We start from the raw sequence: 24,817 nt of genomic DNA, 5'->3' as shown, positions 1-24,817 counted from the left end.
GCAAGTAGACTACAAGAAAAAGTGTAAGTAGAAGCTCTTTCCAACTTCGCCATTAACTTTATATAGACTTGGATCATTAATTAAAAATTGCGTGTGTTTTTGCAGCAAAGACAACAGGTCAGCGCAACCCTCACAAGTCGAAAACGTGACGAATAAATGGCACAACACAAGAAAAAGCGCACTTGAAAATGAGAATAATTACCCGAAACGCGTTGTGCAAACCATAAATAAAAGGAACATCATGACTGGTAGCGGAAATGTGTTTCACAAAAGAAAAGCTTTGTACCAGGTAAACTGTTGGTTTAGTTCAGATCGTGTGGCCGAGCGTTTCTAGGCGCTTCAGTCCGGAACTGCGCTGCTGCTACGGTCGCAGGTTCGAATTCTGCCTCGGGCATGGATGTGCGTGATGTCCTTATGTTAGTTAGGTTTACGTGGTTCTAAGTCTAGGGGAATGATGACCTCAGATGTTAAGTCCCATAGTGCTTAGAGCCATTTGAAGTTCAGATCGGAAACGACGGCTCCATCTCGTGACCTTGGGCCTGCCATTCCTACTGCAACCCGGTGGTTGCTAGCTAACCACTCGCCTCGCCTCAGGGGTAGTATTCTCTCGTTCACCCTCACAGCCTATTCCGCGGCCTGAGAACTTTATCAGGACTATAGTAGAAAATCAGCGTACAACACTAGTCTGTTCGCTGACGTAACACATCGTTGCGAGTGAGTGGACAAAACGCTCTCAAAGCCAACAGAGGCGACTTCCCGTTATAATAAACATGGTAGACGTAGTCACACTGTTCAGTCTGAATACAAACTCAGTTCAGTTCAACACGCCGAAAGTAAAATGCTCCAACAGCAGGAAGCAGACAGGTTTTGTTCGTGATTTTCGAGAGAAGTTCTTCAGCACTGATGGGGAAACATTATTTCGTACACAATGTGATATTAAAGTTAGTGCAGAGAAACGATTTAACATGGAACATCACTGTAATACCGCCGTATTCAGCAGCTATGCGAAGAGAAGAGCTGATACTAACAGCAGACAAACGTTGTTTCTTGAGCAGACAGGTCCATCTTCGACCGTGCAATCATTCTTCAAGAACGTGTGTGATATGACGGTGTCATGCAACACTCCATTGAAGAAGCTAAAGAATCCACTCTTCAGATAGTTCTTGGAGAAGTACACAATACATCCAGTTCCAAATGGATCTACACTCAGAATGACTATTTGTCCCCCTGCAACGAGAAGGTGCTCAACAAAACAAAAATTAGTATTTTTTGACAAAAGGTTTTGATTTTCGTAGATGAAACAACCAATGTGGGGGGCGTTATGTTGTAAATGTTGGCTCTGTTCTAAAAATTGATGTTCCTTATTCTTCCAATGTTACCATCATTAAGCACCAGACGTGCATCATATGTGACAATTTTAACAACAGTAGATGAGCTAAATTTTGTTTTTGGGCGTCTCTTCCAAATGAGACTGAGGGAAATTTCTCCACAACCATTAAGGTACTAGTTTTTGGTGTAAATCCTTATAAAATCTTTTATGTGCATTTCCCCGAACATTCATTTTTCAGTGTGTAAAGAATATTTTCCCCTGAACCATTGGAAATAGAAAAGTGAAATTTTCTGCAGACTTTGTTCGTAGTATATCACAACTTTCTGTGGTAGCAATTATTTCTGAGTGCATTTCTGTCAAAATTGTTTACTTCCCTGTGAAACTGAAATTGCTTTGTTTCACATGTATAATTTTTTGAAATAAATTGTAAGTGTTCTAAAACTGATATTAAAAAACTGTTCCCACGTTTTCTTACCTAATTGCTAAGAATTACCTATCACAATATGAAAGTTTGAAGTAAAGTAATTTTTGTGGAAATGTTCCTTGTGTGATAGCATGTGTTATGAAAATTTCCAACAATGTCATAATCAAATTGTTTGAGAAAAAATTCCAGAATGTAGCCCATAACATAATTACCTCACGTGCAAAATTTGGTTCTAGTATCTTTCAAACAGCAAAAACTGTGTTAGATAATGTAAACATGTCCATTTTCTCCTATATCTCCGCTTATGTACTGTACCGCTAACTCTACTCGCAATGAATTTCGTGGACAGTACCCATATACACCGCTAAGGTCACCAACAAAATTACATCACGGCGTCACACATAGTTCAGAAGATACGATGTCATAAACACCGAGATGTGTGAAGAACTGCCACATTGTGTGTGATGTTTAAATTTATTATTTTTTTGCTACTTACTCTATTCGCAATACATTTTGCAGATGTTACCTACATATGCCTCTGATTCTACTTACACAAATATATCGTAATACAAAACACATTTCGAGAGATATGACATCATAAACACTGAGATGCGTGAAAAAATGCCGCATCATGCCTGAAGTTTTGATACATTTATTCTTTACTACTAAGAAACTCCTACAGTTGAGTCAGTTTAAGGAAATCCTGTAAGAATGGCAGTGCTTCTGACAGCTTTCAACTGCGAATTGCAAATGGCTATGGGCGAAAACGAGAGCCACCTATAGAAATATGATGAGACGTTACCACAGAGAGGTGTACAAAAGCACGTTGTAGATACGCAAAGTAGCTGCACCCAGCATACAGAAACAGTACGTCTGTAATTTAAAACTGCCAAGATGAATACCAGGACAATGCCAGGTTTGTCAACTAGTAATCGATAAACACACTATCCGAATACTTACCTCTTACATCATTTTATCCTATGTTTACAAAATGTATAAATAAGATCAGAAGTTCTTTTTAAAGTCATAGTCATGCATTGAGTACAGATTTACACAAGTATCTATGCATTTTTGAATTTTATGGATGTTATTGTGTTACTGTGTTTTGTGATGACATAACGTGTTCTTGTGTATGTTATGAATTGTTCAGCAGAAGGATATATAAGTTATTTTGCATTTTTGTATATGTGAAAAATGAAAAAAAAAACACTTAAATCCTCTGCAGGCTCTCCAACAACATTGGACAGATGCAAGGAGTTCCGAAAATAATGTCGATCAATGGAATGGGTTCCAGATGCAGGGAGAAAACGACTGACACAACAACACAATAAAAAACGGTAAGAAGTCAGTAAAATAAATAAAAAACATTTAATGCACTACAAGTAAAAAGTACGTGGTAAAATCTTCGTATATTCACCAGTAATACACATTTGTACAGGTACAAGACAGGATATAGGTATTACGCTTGCTTTTTTGCAGCTGTTGTGTTGGACGCACTGCGGCCGAACAACCTGAACAGAGTTCTGAGCACGACCACGAGAATCCATAGCGCCAGTGCAGCGGCGGCTATCACAGCGCCGACGACATCTAGCAGCCACAGCTGGTACCATGCCAGGTCCAGAGCCGCCGACCTCATATGCGGCGCGCCCTTGTGGCGCACCACGTACTCCGTCCAGTAAACTACCTCCTCCAGAGGCGTGCGGGGTCTGTCGTGGAACAGCCGCGACAGCTCCTGGGCCCTCTTCATGTAACTGTGGACAAATGGATTTACACTTTAGGCGACGTCTACTAACAGTTATCATTTCATATGAAACGTCTGGTTAGGTTTTGCATTCCTTGACATGCAGCATGGAGCTCGTTTCTGTGATAGTCATGGTAATACACAGAAAATTTTTCCGAGAGGGGTTGTTGTTGTTGTGGTCTTCAGTCCTGAGACTGGTTTATTGCAGCTCTCCATGCTACTCTACCCTGTGCAAGCTTCTTCATCTCTCAAGACCTACTGCAACCTACATCCTTCTGAATCTGTTTAGTGTATTGATCTCTTGGTCTCCCTCTACGATTTTTACCCTCCACACTGCCCTCCAGTACTAAATTGATGATCCCTTGATGCCTCAGAACATGTCCTACCAACCGATCCCTTCTTCTAGTCAAGTTGTGCCACAAACTTCTCTTCTCCCCAATCCTATTCAATACCTCATTAGTTCTGTGATCTACCCATCTAATCTTCAGCATTCTTCTGTAGCACCATATTTCGAAAGTTTCTATTCTCTTCTTGTCTAAACTATTTATCGTCCATGTTTCACTTCCATACATGGCTACACTTCATACAAATACTTTCAGAAACGACTTCCTGACACTTAAATCTATACTCGATGTTAACAAATTTCTCTTCTTCAGAAACGCTTTCCTTGCCATTGCCAGTCTACATTTTATATCCTCTCTACTTCGACCATCATCAGTTATTTTGCTCCCCAAATAGCAAAACTCCTTTACTACTTTAGGTGTCTCATTTCATAATCTAATTCCCTCAGCATCACCCGACTTAATTCGACTACATTCCATTATCCTCGTTTTGCTTTTGTTGATGTTCATCTTATATCCTCCTTTCAAGACACTGTCCAATCTGTTCAACTGCTCTTCCAAGTCCTTTGCTGTCTCTGACAGAATTACAATCTCATCGGCAAGCTTCAAAGTTTTTATTTCTTCTCCATGGATTTTAATACCTACCCCAAACTTTTCTTTCGTTTCCTTTACTGCTTGCTCAATATACAGATTGAATAACATTGGGGAGAGGCTACAACCCTGTCTCACTCCCTTCCCAACCACTGCTTCCCTTTCATGTCCCTCGACTCTTTTAACTGCCATCTGGTTTCTGTACAAATTGTAAATAGCCTTTCGCTCCCTGTATTTTATCCCTGCCACCTTCAGAATTTGAAAGAGAGTATTCCAGTCAACATTGTCAAAAGCTTTCTCTAAGTCTACAAATGCTAGAAACGTAGGTTTGCCTTTCCTTAATCTTTGTTCTAAGATAAGTAGTAGGGTCAGTATTGCCTCACGCGTTCCAATATTTCTACGGAATCCAAACTGATCTTCCCCAAGGTCGGCTTCCACTAGTTTTTCCATTCGTCTGTAAAGAATTCGCATTAGTATTTTGCAGAAGTGACTTATTACACTAATAGTTCGGTAATTTTCACATCTGTCAACACCTTCTTTCGTTGGGATGGGAATTATTGTATTCCTCTTGAAGTCTGAGGGTATTTCGCCTGTCTCATACATCTTGCTCACCAGATGGTAGCGTTTTGTCAGGACTGGCTCTCCAAAGGCCGTCAGTAGTTCTAAGGGAATGTTGTCTATTCCCGGAGCCTTGTTTCGACTCAGGTCTTTCAGTGCTCTGTCAAACTCTTCACACAGAATCACATCTCCCATTTCATCTTCATCTACATCCTCTTCCATTTCCATAATATTGTCCTCAAGTACATCGCCCTTGTATAGACCCTCTATACAGGGCCGGCCTTAGCCATCCAGGTGCCCCGGGCGAGTCGTCCAGTTGGCGCCCTTTATTGTATAAATAGCGAACCTGGCAGTGCTTTGCAACACGGTATTTGACTGTTTTCTAGAAATCGTCTTAAGTGGTTAATGGCGTCATCTTATGATCATAACATGGTTTTTTCCATCGTAAATTTGAGTATTTTATTTTTTTAAATGGAAATGAAATCCAAATAATCTGAAAGCCCGCTAAGACGCTCCATGTGAGTCTTGTGTAGCCTGTGACGTCAGTCCAGCATGCTGCTGTCGCTGCCGTAACAGTCAGTATAGCAGTGATATATTGTTTGGGCACTCACGTTTTGGGAAATTGTCTAAAAATATTGCGTAGTACTGCACTGTACATCTACAACAACTCCAGAAAATTGTTTTTGCGTGTTCCAAACAAAGAAAAGATGCGTAAAATGTGGTTGAAACAGGCTCGTATACCCCAAATATTTCTTTTCTTTTCTGAAGCACCCCTGTACTAAAGCGAACAAAACAAAACAAAAATTATTCAAATTGGTCAACCCATTTCTTTGTTTTGGTGAGACTAACACACAACAATTGATTTTTATATATAGGAGGTAATATGTATAACGAAAAAACACTAATTTTGAATTGGGTACCATATTTTTATTGAATTTAATATAACTGTAAGCCATAAACCTATATTTTCTGTCAGTCATCTGAACACAAAACATATTACGCCTAATGAAAAACAATTATAAACGACTAAAATTTTACTTTTCTCGCTTTTCTGTCGGCAAAGTCTCTGATCAGATTAGCAAAGTCCAGGTTTTCTGCAACTTCATTTTCAATGGACAGTGAGGCCAAACTGGTTAGTCTTGTTTGAGACATTGTAGACCGCAAGTACGTTTTTATCAACTTCAGTTTGGAAAAACTGCGTTCGCCGCTTGCGAAAGTCACTGGTATTGTTAGCAAAATACGTAACGTTATCCAGATGTTGGGATATAACTCTTGAAGATTATGCTTTTTTATGAAGTTTAAGGCTTCAATAGGCGTTGCATGGCTGTCTTCGAGATAGTGTTGCAGGCCTAAAATTTCGTCGCACAGCAAATTTCCATAAATATCTGACTTCATGTTAACAGTTAACTTTTCTTGTAATTTAGAACAGCATTGTATTAGTTATTCTTTATTTTGATTTTTTTTAATGTCAAACAAGAAACTCCACGTCGCAGAAAATTCTTGCATCTGTTCAAATCTTTCTTTCATGGATATGTGCACGGTGTCCAACAGTGCATTGAAAAACTCTACTTTAAACTTCTTTTTTGGGTCAGTTATTTGATCATCAACAACTTCTTCACCCGGCCTGCGTTTAATACGTCTTAACCGCATTTGTGGTTTAAATAATGGCTGCGTATCAAGATCCGAAGCCAGTTCGGTTGCTGTTACAATAGCTTGTTCGAAACCTGTTTGTCTATATGTTTCCAAATAAGAGCAACATTTGTCAAGGATTCCCATAAACTCGACAAAGTTGATTGTGGGTGACTGACTTGCTTTACTCACAACGTTAATTTGAAACAGAACATCATACCATGTCACGAGAGAAACAATGAAGCTGAAGTCTTTTAATTGTCCTCCTAGTGTTGTCGCTTCGTGTGACACCGCAGCATCGCTTTGTTCAGTAGCATCGGCCAAGGAAACCAAAGCGTCATGCATTTCGCATAATTGATAACGAACCGCTTTGACGCTATCAATTCGAGCTTCTCAGCGCGTGTCACTTACATTTTTCAGGGTGTATATCTTCAAATGGTCGATCAAAATTTTCCATCTATTTACCGATCCAGAAAATAGATTAAACATTTTTTGTAACATTCCGAACAGTGTCACGGATTTTACTGATGATTTTGCCGCATCACACAATACCAAATTGTAACTATGGCATCCACATGGCACAAAAAAAGCTAGTGGATTTAACTTCTTAATTCTGTTCTGGACGCCTTTATTTTTCCCCTTCATGTTCGCGCCGTTATCGTAGCCCTGTCCTCTGCAGTCATTAATGTTAAGGTCAAGATCACTCAATGTTTTTAAAATGCTTTCTGTGAGGCCTTCACCGGTTGTATCATCTATTTGCAGAAATGAGATGAAATGTTCTTTTACACTTACGCCATCCTCTGTTATGTCGGCGCATCTTAAAGTTATCGAAAGTTGTTCTTTGTGGCTTATATCTGGAGTACAGTCAGCTATGATTGCATAATACTTTGAACCCTTTATGCGGGATACGATTGTAGACATAACGTGTGATGCCATGAGTTCTATTAATTCATTTTGTATATTTTTGCCGCAATAATGGTCAGCCAAATCACCATTCAATGCCAGTCTGACGTGCTCTTCCATGATTGGATCAAACTTTGCCAATAACTGTACAAGACCTAAGAATTTTCCATTATTTGGGGTAAATAATTTATCTGATAACCCTCTGAATGCCATATTATTTTCAGCCAAATACAAAGTAATGTGTATCAATCTTTGAAGCACATTGCTCCATCGTAAACTTTCTTTAGAAATTAGATTTTGTTCTTCCTTGTCAATAGTTAATCCAGCTTTAAACCTGATTTCAGCTTCAGTCCATTGAGTAAATGCCTTTTTGTGGTTAGGACTACTTTCATGCAGTTTCAGAGCTTCGCTTAAATGTTTCCAATTTCTGAAACCCACAGTGGTAGTCAAATTAGTAGTTGACTTTAAATCAAACAGTCGACAGCAAAAGCAAAAGACACTGTCGTTTGATACAGAATAAACTAGCCACCGTCGTCTGATAGTTTCTTCGTTTGATAGTTTTCTTGTGTAATGAGTTGAAGAGAAATGACGCCCATTTTCATCTTTTGGAAAGTTATTTAGACATACTTGTGAGGGTCGACATATTATAATGCGATCTATATCTCTAGCATTGCAAGAACGTTGATACTTTCATAGACCACAGATGTCATGTGTTGATTTTGACTTGGAGAAATATCAGAGGATTCATGCAAAGATGTACTGCGCTGGTCAATTTGATCACCTTCAATAGGTGACTGTATATTTTTTGTGTATAATTGTTCACAGTCTGAAGAAATATTTGCTGATACATGGACTTTTGATTTAATATCTGAAGTATTTGCCTTAGAATTTCCTTTAAGGTACTTATAAATATTCATGTGCTGTTTAGTTTCTTCAAGAACTTTTTCTTTTTCAGCTTTTCTTTTCCGATTTTCTGAACCAGAAAGCTTTTTTTTAATCATTTCCTTCTCTTCTGGCATGATTTAATAATTTGACAAATTATTGCTTGGACACTGCTCTATTTCGCGACCACAATATTCGATCTATAACAAATAAAGAAATTCACCTATCAGTAGACGTAACTAGAAAAAAACCTGAACTGAAAGATAAAAATGTTTTTCGCACCTACCAGAAAATTAAAATGTTGACACAGTCACGACACTCGTTTCACTCACAATTATTCAGCCACGAAAACATGACCGCTGCCTCCGACTCTTACTGACAATTACTGACATGCGGGTGCAAATCGTAGCGCTGCCAACATATGCAGTCTAACAAACATTGTGTGGCGCTGTATTATTTCAGTAAGTTAGGGGAGAATTCTCTATGAATGCAGTGCACGCATTGCATGATCTATTAATTAATGTACATGAGTCATTAAGTCACAAATATTCGATACAAATACATTCGTATTAATTAAATCCTAATGTAATGTATATTTCACAGTCTGTATTTTCTTTTATTTGGAGCGAGCGGTAGTTTCTGTTGTAAACGAGAGATGGTGCGGCTGCATGGGCTCTTCCTTGTTGCAGTTCTTGAAACAACTAAGAGAGGCGCTTTGGTAGAGCCCGTGCTAGCCCGCGTCAAACATGGATGGTTGCAGACAATACGAAGAGTGCATTCAGCATGATTTCTCTTCTGCTACCCCGAATTCATCGCGCATTCGTGAGATTAGCGACGTATGTTGAATGAGACTGAATAATATTTTAGTTTCGCGAAATGGGTGATTGTAAATTGTAATTTTTTTTTTACATGCGTTTAGTACGTGGCGCCCCTTGGGCCCCGGCGCCCTGGGCGACCGCCCGAGTCGCCCCACCCTAAAGCCGGCGCTGCCTCTATACAGGGTGAGTCACCTAACGTTACCGCTGGATATATTTCGTAAACCACATCAAATACTGACGAACCGATTCCACAGACCGAACGTGAGGAGAGGGGCTAGTGTAATTGTTTAATACAAACCATACAAAAATGCACGGAAGTATGTTTTTTAACACAAACCTACGTTTTTTTAAATGGAACCCCGTTAGTTTTGTTAGCACATCTGAACATATAAACAAATACGTAATCAGTGCCGTTTGTTGCATTGTAAAATGTTAATTACATCCGGAGATATTATAACATAAAGTTAACGCTTGAAACCTCCGACATTCAGTTGCGTGTTGTAACAAACACGGGCCACGGTCGGCGAGCAGCATTTGCAGGGACATGTTTACGAGTGTGGCTGTAGTGCACTGTTGTGGTTTGGTCTAGCTGTCGCAGTGTCCGCATGTAGCGCTTGCTGCTATTGTTATTCTGCATTCGTCTCCGCACGCAGACCAACTGTAGTACACCGAGTTACCAGACGTCTGTGATAGTGTAGTGTTGTAGGAACTGTGACCATGGTGTATTCGAACTGTGAAAAGGCGAAGATGATACTCCTCTATGGCGAGTGTCGACGAAATGCAGCTGAAGCCTGCAGGGTGTATGCAGAACGGTACCCGGACACACAGCATCCAACGTGCCGCACATTGCAAAACATCTACCGCCAACTGTATGCAACAGGTATGGTAGTAGCACGCAAACGGGTCCGTAACAGGCCCGTCACAGGAGAAGCGGGTGCAGTTGGTGTGCTAGCTGGTGTTGCCATGAACCAACACATGAGTACATGGGACACTGCGAGAGCCGGTGGACTGAGTCAAAGTAGTGTCATGAGCATACTGGATCGTCACCGCTTTCACCCGTTTCATGTGTCGCTACATCAGCAATTACATGGTGATGACTTTAATCATCGAGTGCAATTCTGTCAATGGGCATTAACAGAGAATGCGTTGCAGTTCTACCTGTTTACCGATGAAGCGGGTTTCACAAACCACGGGGCAGTGAATGTACGGAACATGCATTACTGGTCCGTGGACAATCCTCGCTGGCTCAGACAGGTAGAGCGACAGCGACCGTGGACTGTAAATGTATGGTGCGGAATCATTGGCGACCACCTCATTGGTCCTCACTTCATTGCAGGGGCCCAAACAGCTACAACATACATCGCGTTTCTACAGAATGAGCTGCCAATGTTGCTCGAAAATGTCCCACTGGAAACGACGTATGTGGTATCAGCATGATGGTGCACCTGCACATTCCGCAATTAACGCTAGGCTGACCCTTGACAGGATGTTCGACGGGCGTTTCATAGGACGTGGAGGACGCATAAATTGGCCAGCCCGTTGTCCTGATCTTACACCTCTGGACTTCTTTCTGTGGGGTACGTTAAAGGAGAATGTGTACCGTGATGTGCTTACAACCCCAGAGGATATGAAACAAAGCATTGTGGCAGCCTGCGGCGACATTACACCAGATGTACTGCGGCGTGTACGACATTCATTACGCCAGAGATTGCAATTATGTGCAGCAAATGATGGCCACCACATTGAACATCTATTGGCCTGACATGTCGGGACACACTCTATTCCACTCCGTAATTGAAAACGGAAATCACGTGTGTACGTGTACCTCACCCCTCATGGTAATGTACATGTGCGTCAATGAAAAAGACCAATAAAAAGGTGTTAGCATGTGGACGTAACGTGCTGTTCCAGTCTCTTCTGTACCTGAGGTCCATCACCGTTCCCTTTGGATCCCTACGTAATTCGGTGCTCTCCGATTCACAGGATCGAACAGCGGAGGAGTGGTACTCAAGCGTCAACTTTAGGTTACAATATCTCCGGATGTAATTAACATTTTACAATGCAACAAACGGCACTGATTACGTATGTGTTTATATGTTCAGATGTGCTAACAAAACTAACGGAGTTCCATTTTAAAAAAACGTGGGTTTGTGTTAAAAAACATACTACCGTGCATTTTTTTATGGTTTGTAAAAAAATGGTTCAAATGGCTCTGAGCTCTATGGGACTTAACATCTGAGGTCATCAGTCCCCTAGAACTCAGAACTACTTAATCCTAACTAACCTAAGGACATCACACACATCCATGCCCGAGGCAGGATTCGAACCTGCGACCGTAGTGGTCGCACAGTTCCAGACTGTAGCGCCTAGAACCGCTCGGCCACACCGGCCGGCTATGGTTTGTATTAACCAATTACACTAGCCCCTCTCCTCACGTTCGGTCTGTGGAATCGGTTCGTCAGTATTTGATGTGGTCTACGAAATATATCCAGCGGCAATGTTAGGTGACTCACCCTGTATACTCTTTCCACCTTTCTGCTTTCCCTTCTTTGCTTAGAACTGGGTTTCCATCTGAGCTCTTGATATTCAAACAAGTGGTTCTCGTTTCTCCAAAGGTCTCTTTAATTTTCCTGTAGGCAGTATCTATCTTACCGAGAGGTGTAAGATTCAAAAATTTTTGTTTTTGTTATCGCTGATTAGGTTAGATTAGATTACACGTACTTTCTGTTCCAGTCGATCCATAGTGAAGAGATCATCCAGGGTTCAGAACATGTCAGAAAAGCAAGAATACACAATAAATATTTGCAATGAAAAACAAATCTGCTGACATACCTTCCACAGACCCCAAGTGAAATGATAATCACGAATGTGGAATGAGTTAAAACAATCTTAAGCATATTTTCTTTTAAAAGGTAACAAATACTCAACAGAAGGATCTTTTTACAACATTTATTTACAATGATCATATTACTGCACAGAATTTCTAACGAGTCAGACTGTACTAATAATCGCATTATTTAGTGTTATTAGACACACACACACACACACACACACACACACACACACACACATATATATATATATATATATATATATATATATATATATATATATTAATTCGTTCTATAAAAAAATTCATTACTGAAGTCGATGGAGCTGGCCACAAGTAAATCCTCTTAAACTGAACTTTATTGGCAGTTAAAATTTTTTATGGCTGCTGAAAAGTTATTGAAAAATGTGTGTTCCTCAATACAGGACACCTTTTTGGATCAAAGTAAGTGACTTCAAATCTTTGTGAAGATTACTCTTATTTCAAGTACTGATGCCATGAACTAAGCTGTTGATTTGAAAAAGAGATACATTACTGGTCATTAAAATTGCTACGCCAAGAAGAAATACAGACCATAAACGGGTATTCATTGGACAAATATATTATACTAGAACTGACATGTGATTTCATTTTCACGCAATTTGGGCGCATAGATCCTGAGAAATCAGTAACCAGAAGAACCACCTCTGGCCGTAATAACGGCCTTGATACGCCTGGGCATTGAGTCAAACAGAGCTTGGATGGCGTGTACAGGTACAACTGCCCATGCAACTTCAACACGATACCACAGTTCATCAATTGCAGTGACTGCCGTATTGTGACGAGCCAGTTGCTCGACCACCACTGACCAGACGTTTTCAATTGGTGAGAGATCTGGAGAATGTGCTGGGCAGGGCAGCAGTCGAACATTTTCGGTATCCAGAAAGGCCGGTACAGGACCTGCAACATACGGCCGTGCATTATCCTGCTGAAATGTAGGGTTTCGCAGGGATGAAATGAAGGGTAGAGCCACGGGTCGTAACTCATCTGAAATGTAACGTCCACTGTTCAAAGTGCCGTCAATGCGAACAAGAGGTGACCGAGACGTGTAACCAATGGCACCCCATACCATTACGCCGGGTGATACGCCAGTATGGCGATGACGAATATACACTTCCAATGTGCGTTCACCGCGATGTCGCCAAACACGGATGCCACCATTATGATGCTGTAAACAGAATCTGGATTCATCCGAAAAAATGATGTTTTCCCTTTCGTGCACCCAGGTTCGTCGTTGAGTACACCGTTGCAGGCGCTCCTGTCTGTGATGCAGCGTCAAGGGTAACCGCAGCCATGGTCTCCGAGCTGAAGGTCCATGCTGCTGCAAACGTCGTCAAACTGTTTGTAGAGATGATTGTTGTTTTGCAAACGTCCCCATCTGTTGACTCAGGGATCGAGACTTGGCTGCACGATCCGTTACAGCCATGCGAATAAGATGCCTGTCATCTCGACTGGTAGTGATACAAGGCCGTTGGGATCCAGGATGGCGATCCGTATTACCCTCCTGAACCCACCGATTCCACATTCTGCTAACAGTCATTGGATCTCGACCAACGCGAGCAGCAATGTCGCGATACGATAAACCGCAATCGCGATAGGCTACAATCTGACCTTTATGAAAGTCGGAAACGTGATGGTACGCATTTCTCCTTACACGAGGCATCGCAACAACGTTTCACCAGGCATCGCCCGTCAACTGCTGTTTGTGTATGAGAAATCGGTTGGAAAGTTTCCTCATTTCGGAACGTTGTAGGTGTCGCCACCGGCGCCAACCTTGTGTGAATGCTCAGAAAAGCTAATCATTTGCATATCACAGCATCTTCTTCCTGTCGGTTAAATTTCGCGTCTGTAGCACGTCATCTTCGTGGTGTAGGAATTTTAATGGCCAATAGTGTAGATTTTTAATGACATATTCCATTGAAGAATAAATATAAGGGGCCTTCAAAAAGAAACGAGCCGGAATCTGGAATGCGCAAACTGGTGACAGGAGGATAATATTGTGGCATGTGTAACGAGGTGTGGTTCCGACCAGTGTGTGGAAGTTCACAGCCCATCTCTAGAGGGCACACGTGCACGTCACGTGACTGTACAGACTAGCAGCAGTATGTATCAATCGTCCAATGCTGCCAAGTGCCGGTTGCGTTGCAAACAGTGACATGGAGGCTTTAACAGAAGAGCAAAGACGTGTTGCTCGTTTTATGACAGCGGAAGGAGTAGGAGGAATGGACATTCATCGACGATGTCACAAGTGTACGGCGAACACTGCATGTCCCTTGCAAGGGTCAAGGCGTGGCAAGACGCGCTTCAGGGAAGGATGGGTGTCGTTAGCCGATGATGCACGGTCTGGAGCGCCACACTACATCACCGATGACATCGTCCAGCTGGTGGATGCACTCATTGCCCAGGACCGCCGTGAGTGACAGTGAAAGCCATAGCCGCAGTGGTCGGATTGAGCGTCGGAAGTGTTCACACCATCATGAAGGAACGACTGCTGCACAGCTGCACATGCGCAAAACGTGTGCCCAGCGGGTGCCCCACAATCTTCAAACACAGCAGGAGGCATGTCGAATGGCCCACTGTCTTGCTCAATTGTAGCGCTATACTCGCGAAGGGAATGCGTTCCTGTCACGAGTGGTGGCTGGAGATGAATCATGGTGTCATTACTTCGAACCAGAATAAAAACGACAGTTTCCAGTGGAAGCATCCAGGGTTACCACCACCAAAAAAAGTGGAGACCATCCACATGAGTGGAGTAAAAGTTATGCTGACGTTCTCCTTTGACCAAGATGGCCTCCTTCTGGTTCACTTCCTGCAGCACAGGACAACAGTGAATGCCCAGAGTTACTTGCAAACCTTGACCACCTTTCGCCAAGCGATCAAATCAAAACGATTAGGCAATCTCACCTACGGGGTCATTCTGCTCCAGACAATGCAAAGCCTCATAAGGCCAACACAGTCGCGGCACGCCTGCAGAAATTCAAATGCGAGGTTCTCGGCCACCCTCCATACAGTCTGGCCATCTCTCCCTGTGATTACTCCATTTTTGGTCCCCTTAAAAAGGCTGTGAGGGGCAAACGATTCATCTCGGACGAAGACGTCCAGCTGTATGTGCGGAACTGGTTAACATCGCAGCCTCGGGAATTTTATGAGACAACCATTCACCACCTTGGGTCACAATGGGACAAGTGTCTCAACAGCCAGGGTCAATACTTCTAACATGCAGGTACTGGTTTCTGTAATTATGCCTCCAGCTCATTTCTTTTTGAACGCCACTTACATACTGAGAAACAGTAATTAATATCCTTAGTTCCATAAACAGGCTTCTGCAGGATGTTTTGGAGTTCACTCCACAAATAATTCTTATTGCAGGTTTTTAGACCAGGAAAACATTAGCTTCACTTTACGAGTTACCAAAAAAAAAAAAAATCGCACATGGAATTATGGAATTCTGTGATGTGCTCGTGCTAGCTGATTTTGTTATGTCTGTAATCCCCAAAATTTACACAGTTCACTATTTCCGTTTGTCATCATATATTATGCATCCGCTGTTTGGAAACGTCTTAAAAGTTCAGAACTGCTTGTACTGAGTGTTTTAAAAGTTCATTGACAAAGAACTGGCAAGGAACTATTTATTAATGTCTATGAAAACTTGATTAACCGATATTCCTGGGAGGTGGGTCAGAAAGGTATTAGACTGAAAACACTTCGAGCGATCTGGCAACGCTGCATTGTTCTACTTGTGTAGCCCAGGGTGTTCATCACTTCCAGATGCTCAGACCAATTTTCAGCTCCGCGCGCCCATCAATGAAATTACGTATTTGTTGTGTGTCACGAAAATGGAACAGCGGAATTCGGAGTAACGTTATGTCATCAAGTTTTGGGTCAAACTTCGGTAATCCTCCAGTGTTCCCTTTAAAAAGTTGAAAAAGGCCTATGGTTAAGATTCCTTATCAAGATCACAGGTTTTTCGCTGGTACAAATCATTTTTGCAAAGTCGAGAACACATTGGAGATGAAGCTCGCTCAGGAAAACTTTCAACTTATAAAACCGACAGAAACATAGAACGTGCCCATGCATAAGGAATTTGCTCCTCCAGGACAAACTGTCAATCAGGTGTTTGACAAAGATATCTTTGAAACAATTAGGAAAAGGGCGAATCGAGTGAGACCAGACTTTGCAGACAAATTGATTCAGCATCACGACAACGCTCCATGTCACATGGCCACTTCCATCACGGAATTTATGACCTCAAAATTCATTCCTGTTGTTCCAAAAGCTCCCTATTCACCTGATTTGCGTCCTTGTGATTTTTTTCTTTTTCAAAAATTGAGAAATACTTTAAAAGGACTCTCAAAAAAATGTGACCGATATGTTAAATGTACCACCGGTTGAAGCCTTTCAATGCTGCTTCCAAAACTGGGAACAATGACTCCTCCAGTGCATAGCTGCATAGGGGAACTACTTTGGAGGGGACAATATTGTCGTTAGAAACAAATAGAAAATTTAACTAAAATCTTTTCGGTTTTCAAGTTGCGTCAATTCGAATAAAATTCTAGAGCTTTCGATAGCTGTCCCTGCCATCATCGTCAAGAGTAAAACCACTGATTGCTGGGGTTGTTTTTCTTTTTCCTTATTTTATTTCAATTCCCCATTTGGGACAGGCTGGCAGCAGCATAGGCGTTGCTCTTCAGCCGAAAGACATGAAGTATGTAACAGAAAACACTTAAAACAACATAAAGGAGAAAAGTAGGGGATAGGAAAACACAGTAAATGGAGATAATGGAAATTAAAATACACAGTAACAGGGAGCCTTTCATTGGGGGCCAGTCAAAAAAAGCGACATACAGTTAAAATAACACAGTCGGCAATGTGTGGGGTACTTAAAAAACACCTAATTCACAGAAACTATTTAAAAGTCGGCCACAGTATTAAAACACAGAGAGTGCGGGACACTTAAAAAACCACTGCAAGTGATGGATCACATACAAGGAAATAAAAACCGCTTGTAGGGACGTGTCGACGGATGGGAGGCCTGAGAGGAGGGAAAATGAGGGGAGAGGAAGGTGCAATAGCGGGTGGGGGCTGGAATCGGTGTGAGAAAAAGAAATAAATGGTGGGAGGGCGCACCAAGAAGCAGGAGACGGGCGGGGTGCGATATGAAAAGGTAAGGCAAGGCAGGAGGGAGCGCAGAGGCACAGAAGGGGGCACGGGGAAGGGAAGAGGGCGTAAGAGGGAGGAAAACCGCTCAGGGAAAGGGAGGAGGGCCGGTGCTGGCACGGGTTTCCGCTTATATAGCCACCACTGCAGCCTCTGGTACCAATCTGAGAGGCCGAAACGACACGTGCGTGGAAGGTGACTGGGCAGCTCATATCACCTCTGACCCGGACCGAGTGGCGTCAGGTGGGCGAGGAGCCAGAGCCACATTTGAAACTGCTGCTTTCGTCTGCCTACAAGCGTCAAGCATTTGTCATCGCTTCCTTTCGACTTCCAAAGCCCGCCCTGGCTTTTGTTAAAATTCTTACTGGTCATTCTAATATCAACTGCCGCTTTTATAACAGAATCCCAGTATGTTGACACATGACCCAAGACCTTCATGTTTGCAAAAAGTGCAATCCTCAGCTTTAGCCGACTTGTTTGTTTAATTTGTCGCTTGTGCTCGGTACAACACTCTGCAGCTGTACGAATTGTCTGACCTATTTAGGGAGGAGGGAACGGCAGTTTCAAACGTGGCGCCGTCCCCTCGAGCCACCTGAAGTCACTGGTCCCACAGCGGACCAGAAGTGCTATCAGCTGCCCAATCACCTTCCGCGCATGAGTCATTCTGGCCCCCTCTGATTGGTGCCAGAGCCTGCAATGGTGGCTATATAAGCAGAAAATCATGCCAGCTCGGCACCCTCCTCCGTACCTACAAATCCTTGATCCATGCCATCCTCTTTTATGTCATTATCACCTGGATCTCTGCCCCAGAACTGGGAAGGACTTGCCAAGCGAGAGCACGCCAGAGAGAGTGAGACGAGGAGGAAGATGAGCGGGCATGTTGGAGCAGGGGGAGGCAGGTTGGGGCGGCAGGGGAAGAGGATCTGGGAGCACACCAAGGGAGAGGAGATGGGGGGAGGGGAGTGGGAGAAGGAGCAATCCGGTAAGGAGCACACAGATAGGGAAAGGAGGGGGAGGAGCAAGAGAAGAATGGCTAGGGATGACGGGAGGGGAGCTTGGCTGGCATGATTTTCCGCTTATATAGCCACCATTTCAGGCTCTGGCACCAATCAGAGAGGGCCAAAACGACACACATGTGGAAGGTGATTGGGCAGCTGATAGCACTTCTGGCCTGCTGTGGGACCAGTGACGTCAGGTGGCTCCAGTGGCCAGCGCCACATTTGAAACTGCCGTTCCCAGAACTCCAGATCCTTGAACGCGATGCGCCACGCCTCACCTTCTGTATCCGTCTCCTGTCCATCTCGAGGATCCTCTGTGACTAATCACCTTCTCACATTTCCTTGCTTACCTTGAACACATTTGCATCCTCTACACCATCCGCAAACTCTATCCCTCTCACTCCCTGGTGTCTCCTTTCCTCTCCAATCCCCCATACATTGCCACACCTATACTACTGTGCCTCACCTACACTGCACATCCACATCCTCCATGTCCTTGTTCTACCCCAAAGAAACTTCCCATCCTGAATGATGAGCTTCGTTGCAACATCTATCATTCCTTCCGAATCTGACTCCAACCCTCCTCTCACCCCATTCCTAGGCGTTCTTCACTTGCTTCTCCCCCTCCTTTCCCTATCTTTGTGCTCCTTACCAGACTGCTCCTTCTCCCACCCCCATCCACCGTGTCTCCTCTCCCTTGGTGTGCTCCCAGATCCTCCTCCCCTGCTGCCCCAACCTGCCTCCTCCTCCTCCAACACACCAACTCATCTTCTTCCTCTTCTCCCTCTGTGGCCTGATCTCGCTTGGCAGGTCCTTCCCATTTTAACTTGCGAAGTGCTTCGTGATTTCTGTTTGTGTTCTGCTACAAGTACAGTGTTTTAAAATGTTTTCATGCCGTGTGAGTTTTAATGCTGTGACCTACACTTTCACAGTCTTATAAGGGCCGCCAATGTTTCTTCAACGTCTTCATTCAGTGTGGTTTTTGTTTATGCTTTCTCTGGTTTAAGTTTGGGACTATGTCTTCCATTTACATTATCCTTGTTTTGTGTATTTCATTCACATTATATCCCCTTGTTATCTTTAAAATCTCTATGTTTTACATTTTTATGTTTCACTCAGCTGAAGAGCGGCGTCAATGTGCCACTTGCAAATATGGCAGGAGGTTGAAGTTACCATAAAGGAAAGAAAACCAGCCCTGGCGGTCAGTGGTTTTACTCCTGACGACGATGGTGAAGACGGCCATCGAAAGCTCGATAATTTTATTCGAACTGACGTGGCTTGAAAACCGAGAAGATTTTGTTCAGAAATGCCACTGTAAAAGACCCCGAGGACAAATAAAAATTATAATAGATAAAAATCTGTCCCATTACTTTCCTCACACATCTCGTAAGACTTCACTTGAGTTGCTATTTATTTCAGTGTTTATATGATCTGCAAACAAAATAAACTTGACAACTGGTAATGTTACTGATGAAAGGCCATTGAGATACACAGGGAAAAGTAAGGGCCGTAAGATGGAACCTTGTAATGCACCAAATGTAATTAGTTTGATGTGTTTCAAAACACGTCGTTCCCCAAGAACTAAATTTGACAAGAAGTACAAAAGACTTATAGTATTTCAAAACATTGACGTTTATCTTCTTACAGCTTTTAAGCTAGATCACTTTGTTACTTAAAATGTAAGTATATTACAATAGCGCATGGAAAGAACATCTTTTTACGTTATTAATATGAATATGGAGCCTACTTTTTGGTTCAACGTTCTGTCAGTAAATCCTCTTATGATTAATTCTAGGGTATCCAATAAATTATAAAATAAAGCTAAAAAATGTCCCCAAAATAAATTTTTTCATATTTCGATAACATTAGGTTGAACCTGAAAATTAAAAGTCTGAAATAGGAAAAAAAGTCAAAATTATTGAGAAAATACGTTTCACTATCAATATTAACACCCCCCTGACGTGAAGAAACAGCGAATAAATTTTTGAAAAGGTTAATTTAATTCTTATGCCACCTACATCACTTTGCTTATAAAACTTCACATCTGTTCATGTTAATAGTGTTACTGCATAACGTTCATAATTCCTATTTTGTTTAATGTCGAGTGGAGTAACTGAAGTTGGATAAACAGTGTTGTGAAAACTATATTTTTTGGGCAGGCTATGTAAAGTATAGCCCAGAGCCAATATATGTGTAGATGAATGTGGGAATAGCATCAACTTTTAGCAGCCTCGGACTGCATCAAGGTAATTCTCATCCCTCCAGCTTGTCTCATTATTATGTAGCATGCCAACTGGAACGCAAAATTCGTAGTTCTCTGACTGCGTATAGCGCTTTGTTTCACTCATACCATTCGACACGATCTCAATCCTGGAGAGCACGTTGTACTCGACCTTGGAATTGCACATTTCGGCCCCTCTCTTCTAGAAAAAACGTATTTTCTATTTTCAACTGATATGTTTGAAACTAGACCTAAATATTGATACAAACATCTACAACGGTTGTGCTCTTCCGCGTGCACTGCAGTACATCTTTTGAGAAAAGCTGAATGCGGAATCAGTAAGCCATCATGCGTTTTCTTTCTACGCAGACTAGTGGTAAATTACAGTTGAGATTCGATTCTGCGTCGATGGGAGGGGGCGTCCTTAAGGGAACTGGGGACGAGTCAGTGGAACCTTTTAGCATTGCCTATCACTGGATGTCTAAAATAAGTTTCAAGTTCCCATAAATTAAATGATACCACAAATCCAAATAATGGATCGCATCGATTACAAAGATGACTTATATTGGCCGCAGAGCATTTCAGGAGTTTTGTCCCTGGGTTTACTTGTGCTATAGATGTTACGCTCCAACGTGAAACGTTATATAAAGTGTCTCATTTTAAAGCAGATGTAGTGGTGATTCCAAAACTGGCCTGATATCTCACGTAACAACCACATTTCCAAACTTATGGATAATTTATTAATGAGATTAATATTTTGTTAATATTAATCGACCTGATGTGTTTGGGATCCAGTGCTAGATACACACATCAAAAAAACTTTTCCATCACCCCAGTTACCAGAACTCCTGAATAAAGACGCTGACTGTGGATGTTGTAGCACAGACACAGTTCCTTTGACTGTTCAGAGATGTCACTAAACCCGCCCAAAGATTTAAACAACCATGCATGAGCAGCACCTATTAGGCGGAGGGGGCTCGACAGCCGATCAATTCAAGTCATTCCACCACGAAGGAGGTATACGGCTCGTGTTGTCTGTAGTTCAACCATGCCTAGAAGGTCAATAACGCGGTTCGATTGCGTCCGCATTGTTACTTTGTGCCAGGAAGGGCTCTCAACAAGGGAAGTGTCCAGGCGTCTCGGAGTAAACCAAAGCGATGTTGTTCAGAAATGGAGGAGATACAGAGAAACAGGAACTGTCGATGACATGTCTCGCTCAGGTCACCCAAGGGCTACTACTACAGTGGATGACCGATACCTACGGGTTATGGCTCGGAGAAACCCTGACAGCAACGCCACCATGTTGAATAACGCTTTTCGTGCAGCCACAGAACGTAGTGTTACCACTGAAACTGTGCGTAATAGGCTACATGCTGTGCAACTTCACTCCCGACATCAAGGGCGAGGTCCATCTTTGCAACCACAACATCATGCAGCGCGGTACAGATGGGCCAAACAACATGCCGAATGGACCGCTGAGGATTGGCATCACGTTCTCTTCACCGATGAGTGTCGCGATACCCTCAACCAGACAATCGTCGGAGACGTGTTTGGAGGGAACCCGGTCAGGCTGAACACCTTAGACACACTGTCCAGCGAGTGCAGCAAGTTGGAGGTTCCCTGCTGTTTTGGGGATGGCATTATGTGGAGCCGGCATACGCCGCTGGTGATCATGGAAGGCGCCTTAACGGTACGATACGTGAATGCCATCCTCCGACCGATAGTGCAACCATATCGGCAGCAAGCTGGCGAGGCACTCGTCTTCATGGACGACAATTCGTGCCCCTATCTTGCACATCTTGTGTATGACTTCCTTCAGGAAAACGATATCGCTCGACTGGAAATGCCAGCATGTTCTCCAGGCATGAACCCTATCGAAAATGCCTGGGATGGATAGAAAAGGGCTGTTTATGGACGACGTGACCCACCAACGACTCTGAGGAATGGATGCCGAATCGCCGTTAAGGAGAGGGACAGGCTGGACCAACATTGCCTTGATAAACTTGTGGATAGTATACCACGATGAATATAGGCATACATCAATGCAAGAGGACGTGCTACTGGGTATTAGAGGTACTGGTGTGTACAGCAATCTTTTGTCCTCTGACATAAATTGATTGAGCTACATATTTGAAAACATCTTTTAACTGGATTTTGAAATTACACAGCAGATTCCTTTGTCCAACGTGATACAGTTTTGTAATTAGCCAAAAGAGTAAGTCCCTCATGAAACCTATTACCCTATCGTGTTGTAGATCCTTAAATTATGGCAACGAAATATCAGGTGATGGATTTATATGGTATCAGTGTTCGAAATATGGAGTTATTACAGGGCTCTGAAAATACAATTTCAGACAATTTGATTGGTATCTATGGAATCAGCAACGAGTTACCAACATTGCTTTGTTGTTAGAAACATGTCTTTCGTATAACAAAAATAGAATTTGCATAATATCAAGTTAGGTTAGAATCATAGAGTCTGTTGCAAGGTGTTACGATCTATTTTGTTTCCATAATCTATAATCGATTACTTAATTATATCTCAACGTATACTACTGCCATTTTTATGTGCTGGGAATCGGCGATGGAATGCGTGCGCCAGGTTGACTGGTTGGATAGCTTTTGGAGCTAGGCAGGGGCTCAACTAGAAAGCGGCAGCAAAATATTGAAGTCTTTATATCGACAAGGTTCTGTCAAGGTTCGTATCCATATTCATTGCAGATCAGCGTCAAAACCACAGTTGCGCAATTCAAGAGGCATAATTTCGTGTGAACAGAATAGCTAACAAAACGCAGGCAATGTAGTGATTGCTAAAGTTGCAGTATTTTTCGTCTCGTTCAACAACGTTAGCTACGCAAATTAGTGGAGTTGCAGACAATGATTGCCAGAAATTCGAGAGAATTCTATAATGAATAAAAAGTTCCTACTCGCATTCCATGAGGGAGGCAAATGCCGCCCTTGTAGACGCCTTATTATGGTGACACTGTTATCCATAAGTCCTTACGACCAGAGTGTATAAAATATTGGAAAATAGATAAAGTTTCCTTTTCTGATGTAAAAGTAAGAACAGCCCTTATCAAAATGTGTCTGAACAAGTGTTTTGGGGCTTCTCTTCTCTGCTGACTGTTTATTCCCTCAAAAATCTATATTTCATCACTGTTTCGAATGGACAACATGGACAACACAGTAGTTACAGTACGTCAGAAAAGCACAGTGGTGATTTTCCCAGTAATTTCATTTCTAAATATTTATTATAACCTGGTGTTTAAAATTTCTAAGAATACACTGAAAATACTCTTTAGGTTTGTTTATATTGTTTATTCTTCCAATACAAGGCATGTAATGGAACTTACAGTTACGCGAAGGCGACAATAATTACTCATCCACCAGCGCAGGCAGTAATAATAAGAATAATAATAATAAAAAATAATAATATAATTGCCATCTGTGCCTGCAAGAAACCAATTCTAAAAGCATCAAGTAAACCCATTCAGATATACAGTGAGGCCCTTTTAGTTTGACAACTTCTAATTACTTTTGGTCAAGAACCAAAATAAAAAAAAGTATATGAATCAATTGTTGCGTAGCTACTAGGTGGCAATTAACTAGCATGATGGCCTTTCTTGTGGGTTTGTTGGTTACGATAATTTTAACAGCAGTACGTCTTTTTTAAAAAGCATCCTATATTTTTTATTCAGTAATGCATCTCCTCTCAATTAGATCTGTTGTAAATCGCATCACAGGGTACCATTCACGAAACAAGACGTTATTGCAAATCTAACACGAATTTGACTTTGACTCTCCTTTAGTACACAGAGTTGATACTCGGGGTAATGTAACTCGTCCACTTGCTGAAGCTGACAGTAATCAAACAGAAACACAAGGAAAATGTGCACTTGTTATTACTGATTTGCGAAGTTATGCTCTTCATAATGAGGTGCATTTCTCCTGTCTCCATGTTGGTGTAATTTATTCTTACTCAAGTCTTGAACTGAAGGCAGTTGACTGAACGGTATGAGCTCACAACACACAAACAACAAACAAGCTAAACAACAAAATAATAAAGCAAATTGAGAAAGAACAAACTAAGAATAAATTTCCAGTTACAACGAAGAGCTAGGAATGCCTATACATGACAAACACAGGGAAAGCAGGAGAACACGAACTCCTAACAAGGAACACAACGTGGTACATGCTAATATACAACAACTGTAATGGGTGTAGAATATACTGAAGAAACAAGGTCTACAGATAACATACAGTGCAAGCAACACAACATCTTCGCAGCCAACTTAACAATGATGAAATCCATTAGTTAATTTGTAGCTCATGCATATTTGCCTACACGGGCCAAA

At 42.1% G+C, this 24,817-nt stretch overlaps 1 protein-coding gene across 1 annotated transcript in view; it reads right to left on the bottom strand.

Moving 5' to 3' along the window:
* Positions 1-3,099: 3,099 nt before the first annotated feature.
* Positions 3,100-24,817, bottom strand: part of LOC126418582 (UDP-glycosyltransferase UGT5-like) — a 139,922-nt gene continuing 118,204 nt past the window's right edge. Inside the window, exon 6 of the mRNA XM_050085401.1 lies at positions 3,100-3,505. Within this exon, the coding sequence (XP_049941358.1) occupies positions 3,214-3,505 (292 nt within the window). The 3' untranslated portion in view covers positions 3,100-3,213. The remainder of the gene's footprint in view (positions 3,506-24,817) is intronic.

The sequence above is a fragment of the Schistocerca serialis genome, chromosome 9 (assembly GCF_023864345.2).
Source record: "Schistocerca serialis cubense isolate TAMUIC-IGC-003099 chromosome 9, iqSchSeri2.2, whole genome shotgun sequence".
NCBI classification, from domain to species: Eukaryota; Metazoa; Arthropoda; class Insecta; order Orthoptera; family Acrididae; genus Schistocerca; species Schistocerca serialis.
Note: the sequence above shows the minus strand (reverse complement) of the source record. Positions and strands in the feature narration are given on the sequence as shown.